This window comes from Camponotus vicinus, unplaced genomic scaffold (assembly GCF_025532165.1).
Source record: "Camponotus vicinus isolate PSW18456_S1 unplaced genomic scaffold, iyCamVici1.0 SCAF_6, whole genome shotgun sequence".
NCBI classification, from domain to species: Eukaryota; Metazoa; Arthropoda; class Insecta; order Hymenoptera; family Formicidae; genus Camponotus; species Camponotus vicinus.
Window position 1 is genome coordinate 1422857 of NW_028141978.1, and position 5859 is coordinate 1428715.

At 29.0% G+C, this 5859-nt stretch overlaps 1 protein-coding gene across 1 annotated transcript; it reads right to left on the minus strand.

Annotated features, from left to right (window-relative positions):
• Nucleotides 1–4782: 4782 nt before the first annotated feature.
• Nucleotides 4783–5737, minus strand: LOC145972680 (cytochrome c oxidase subunit 6A2, mitochondrial). Its single transcript, XM_083101456.1, has 3 exons — nt 5580–5737; nt 5135–5289; nt 4783–4980 (listed from the first exon to the last, which is right to left on the minus strand). Exons 1-3 carry the CDS (start codon nt 5659–5661, stop codon nt 4897–4899), a joined length of 321 nt encoding a protein of 106 aa, XP_082957582.1. The 5' UTR covers nt 5662–5737; the 3' UTR covers nt 4783–4896.
• Nucleotides 5738–5859: the final 122 nt, after the last annotated feature.

Sequence of the window (5859 nt, forward strand, 5' to 3'; positions counted from 1 at the left end):
TTTTGTGATAAATAATATTCTTATATAATATTATTATAATATAATATTCTTTGTAATTATAATAAATTTAATATTCTTTGTAATTATAATAAAATTTTCATTTAGCAAAATATATATATTTCCTCTCGATATCTTTATTGTTAAAATGATATCATTGCCATAAACACAGCGGCATAAGGCACTTCTCACGATTGAAGGTTGGAAGAAAAAATCTAGTTAATATAAATCTAGAAAATGGAGACGAAAATATTTCGCGATCAGGCAATCATTGCATTTTATAGTGAGAAAAAAGAAATATTTGATATTTTGTTAGTGAAATATTTGCTAACATCTTAATTATTAAAAATAACGTTGTATGTGATAAGCGATTGAATGGCCGGCATTCTTCACGATTGAAGAATAAATAATATGATGTTATACAAATTGGATTTATAGTTTAAAGAGAAAAAAACATAAATCAGTAAACTGAGGGATTAATTTTTTTTTTATTGTATGCCGAAGCATATTTTATACAAATACACACATATCATAAAATAATATTCTATTTCTAGCATATACATATTTAACATATTTAAGAAATCTGTTAAGTATTCTCTAACAAATTTCCTTTCATTCGACACATATTCGACGCTCATAGGCAAATTTTTAACCACTGTTCTTTTTTACATTGGCCCTTTTAACATCATCTCGAGCAGTTTTGTAAAGTTTTCCGCACGTGCCATTTATTTCCTTCCATTGTGATACAATTCGAAAAAAATGTATCACAATGGAAGGAAATGTATCATGTATAATGTATCATGTATATATGATTATATTTATATATACTGTGACGTGACAAGGGCTCAAGTGTCTATCACAAGGGTCGGAAAATTCGACTGCAGACAGTTTTCTTAGGGGCTAATATCCTCCCGGTTTAGGGAGAGAGATATATCATTGATGTTTCCATTCGAGGCTGAGTGAAAGCTTGCCTCACTTTTTAGAGTATCATATTTATAAGGAACGGCGACCTATTGACAAGGGTGATGGAATCTCATTTGGACAGTCAAAGAGAAGCTGACAAGGGGATGAACGGAGGTACCGAATATTAAGTAAGCACGCTACAAATAACTTACTTCTTTTCTGCAAGATATCTCATTATAAATCCTTTAAAAGAACTTATTGCTTCGCATATAACATCTTGCTGCAAACAGATCCGAAGGAGAGCCAGGGGAAGGCTATTCCACATGCGACATGTGTGAAAGCTCCAAAACGAAGTCTAAAATTTAACATGATAGGTCAACTCGATAAAGATTTAATTATGAAATATAATGGCAAGAAAGTCACATGTAATCCTTGAAAGACGACTGGTCTGTTAAAAGTTCTCGAATATACAACTGGGATCTTTATAATTCTAGAATTGTCTTAGAAATTTCAGAAATAAATTATTTCGGATAGAAAGAGGCGACTTACCCTCACCACTCTTGTGGTTTTTTGCTTATGCTTTTTGCCCCTTCTTAATTATTCAACCAGTATCTTACCGTACCATCTCGAGGGTTGCCAAAGAACATCAATGATGTTTCTCTTGTAGGGACGTTTGCTAGACGCTTGCTAATCTTACGCTTTATCAGAGTATTAGAGTGGATAAAAATTGTTTGAGTGACACGCTTAGAAATGGATATAATACTTGCGCGATAAAGGTGATGCGATAAACGTGTCGCGCGAAAATATTTTTTAATAAAATTGACGAAATATCACTTCGGCAAAATTTCTTTATCTTCTACTTATTACGCGACATTATTCGTTTTATAAATATAATGTATATATGTAATTTTTTATATAAAATTACATTCTCCAAGAAATAACTGCAAGCCGATTGATGATTAATGATTTGTGTGCGTGTAATATAAATTAAAATCGTACGACATATATAAGATTTCGAAAATATCTATAAATTAATCAACATATGACTTTCATAGTGCGGATTTGCGTAACCATATATTGTGAAAAATGAAAGTGCGGTGATTGATCTTGTTTCCAATAAATCAATCTTGTATTCCTTCATAAAAAAATCCGCGTTTATATCAAAGTTGTAACAGGAAGTGCGTTTGTTCAGTGAGTTGATTTAAAATCGCAAGAATGCCGATCTTTTGCCGTGACGTATCGTTTAAATAAAGCACATAATAAAAATATTGTTATAGAGTTTTACTTCAGTACAATTTTTAAATCGATTCACTAAAGCGTTCACAAGTTATAAGGATTTTAATTTGCACCGAATTAACATGTGTTCTTATGGGAAACGTATAACCACGTCGATTCAAATGACAAAAACACATGGAAATAATATTCAGAATTTGTTTAAAATTTGCAAAAGTGTAGTTTAGATACAGAGGAAATATTTGGTCAAATAATATTATACAAGTACTAACTGGTTAAAAAGATATTAAATATAATTCAATTAAATTAGCCATGTATCTGACACAAGGCGAAATTCTCTACCAAAAGTTAATCATTTCGATTTACAAAATTCGGAATATTTCAGTAAAAACGCAATAAATATCAAAAAATATATCTCTGCACTGTAGCTAAGATCAAATTGTAATATTCCACGCAATTTCTCATACTCAAAATACACTAAAAGTGGATATATTCGTCAATATTGATTTTCAGCTACTTTTTGCTGGGATTGTACATACAAAACATCCTTAACAACTGCATGTAATATATTTATAATATTTTTCGGTTTAATTCTTATATCACTAAATGAAATGCATCAAACATAATAAACATTGTATTATTAAAGATAAAAAATAATACATTGGACAATAATTTTATATCCATTATTATATATAACCGTATGTTTTTTTTTTAAATATTCGGATTATTGAATTATTATTCTAGTCTTTAATAAACTTATAAGTATTATATGTATGATCAATTAAGATGTTAATTTAAAAAAAATAAATCAATATATATAATTACCACACACATACACACAAACACATACACACAAAATTATTTATTAACATAAATTATTTTCTTATAAATCAATAGTTTCAAAATAGTTATAATTATTATTATTCGAAATTATTAAGTATATTGCGTCCTCTAAACTAATATTCAAATCAGTCAGAAGAGCAATATAGTAATATAAATTAATTATATAGTCACGTCGCACGAGATTCAATTTGCAAAAAAATAATTTGCATTAATGAGCATTTTATAGCTATCGAAGGAAGGCGAAAAAAAGAGATTATATTTATCGCACAGAATGTCGCGTTGGAACGAAACCGTATAAACGCGATGATTCATTTTTTTCTTAATCGCGCAAGAGGTATCTGCGTCGCACAGTGCAGCACGTGCATTGCGCGCTGCGTTAGCACGTGGTGCGTATCGAGCGAACGCAACAAGTGATGGTCGATGGACGTGCGTGCGCCTCTCGCCTCTTCACGAATTGCCAGTTTATAATCGCTTCGATGAATCATCATGTCTGTGTTCCGCACAGACTAATTTATTACAGCGCGATAAATTAGTGCTCTTTTCCTTCGCCATTTCTTGAATGACCATAAAAAGCTCGCAAAATTGACGCAAATTGTCTATTTACAAATTAAATCTCACGCGATATATTTAGTAATTTCGAATTAATTTATAAGAAAGTAATTTATTAATAAATTTTTTGATGATTATTTAGAGAAATTAATCTTTAAATTAATATAATATTCTAGTCATATACATGATATATGTATATATGTATGTGTGTGTGTGTGTGTGTGTGTGTGTGTGTGTGTGTGTGTGTGTGTGTGTATGTGTGTATGTGTATGTAATAAGAAATAGACGCACAATTTTATTAAATTTATAATATCTGTAATATGATATATATCTGTAAAAAAAAGTTCACACATTACATTTCGTCTTTCTCTTTCTATATCTTTTTTATCGATCATATATATATATATATGTATGTATGCCCAGCAAACACAGAATATTGTAGCAACATAGCTGCAATGTTGTAATATTGCCGCAATGTTGCCGTAATATTCTGTGTTTGCTGGGTGTATATATGTATGTATGTATAAGCTATATACGTATACGCACACATATGAAATAATATACGCATGATTATATAATAATATACGAATATGCATACAAATATATAATTTTATATAAATAAAGAGTAATATACAAATAGTATATATAGTAGTAGTTTAATTTAGACATGTTAGCACATAAATAGCTTTTAAAACATATATTAATAGTATATATTTAAAAATCCGATATCTGTTTCAATTTTTGATATATGTGACTTGAATTTGTTATGTGAGATTTGACACACTTGAAAGTGAAATCTTACAATTAGGTGTTTCAAAAATTATATTCATTATCTATGAACTGTATGACTTTATGAGATGTAAAACGATTTTTATGTATATATGTATATATGAAAAATAAAAATATATACATTTATATATTTAATGCTTGTTATTGTCAATTCAATCTATATATTTAAAATATAGATATACTCGTACATATACTAATAAAAATATAATCTCTTTCAAATTTATTTTTGCTTGGTTACAAATTCTCTTTAAATAGCTAAAATTAACAAAATATATTGATAAGTAATTTTCCTGATATGTATTTTTTAAAGTTAAATATTTAATAATAATTTAATAATTATTTATGATCGATTTATAATTTTATTAATATTATTAATTTATAATTTTAAATGTACAGCAATAATGATTTGTTACAATGCCTATATCAAATTAATTGTACAGAAAAATGTTGTAACATGTGAAAAAAATATAAATTTGTATCTCTACCAATTTATTGACTCAATCATTCATAAGATAATACAATGTAGGATACATGTTACAGAATGCTAATAATATTAATGTAATCATTACAAACTAAACAGAATTATTCTTCTTCATAACCTTCAGGCAAAGGATTTACTTTGGGATTATGGAAAAGTGTATGATTACCATCGCCCCATGGGAATTTCTGAAAATTAAAAAAAAATGAAAAGTTAATCAGTACTTAGTTTTAAAATATGTTTATTTTCCACATATACATATATGAGGAAAATAAACACACACATATATATATGTTATATATAAATAATAATTATATCAATGCACGACATATCGATATATACCTTGGTTCTTATCCTCATATGTTCGTATGCAATGAATTCTGGGGGTTCATCATGATGATGAGCTTGGTGATTCAAATAGCAATTCAACATAGCCAGACATATCGCTGGCAGGCCTACAAAGAACGAAATCCTCTTCCACAACAATGTTGTCTGTTCTGTAAGGTATGTACACACAAGTATTACTGTTATGTAATGTTCATTGATAATTAATTTAAAGATATGATACATTCTTTTCTTGTCCCTGAGGAAAAACAATGCATTATCGTAATGTTGTTCAAGTGCAAAGCATCATATCTAGATCTTAATTAATAACATTTAATAAAAACAACATATTATAAAAGACAGTATCGTCGAGTATGCCATATTCTGTGCAAGCATAAGTCGCGTTTCTCGAATGCATGCAAAAAATATTGAATTATTAACACAACAATTCGCTCGTATTCACCTGAACTTGCATGTTCGTGAGGGATAGATTTAGTCGCATATTTTCTGGAGAAGGTACGAATAGTTCTCATCCAAGCAGCCATTTTTGCTCTTCTGCTAATCTCCAATACCACTTTCTGTGGATGTCAAATGGACAATAAACATGATAGGGCGCGTTCAGAAATCCTACCATCGTCTAAAGTAACATTTATTTGACCAATTAGCACAAAAGACTTCTCTTTGTCCTGATTGGTTAATTAAAAGCTATTCTGTCCCAGTAATATTTTCGAACATACCTTTAG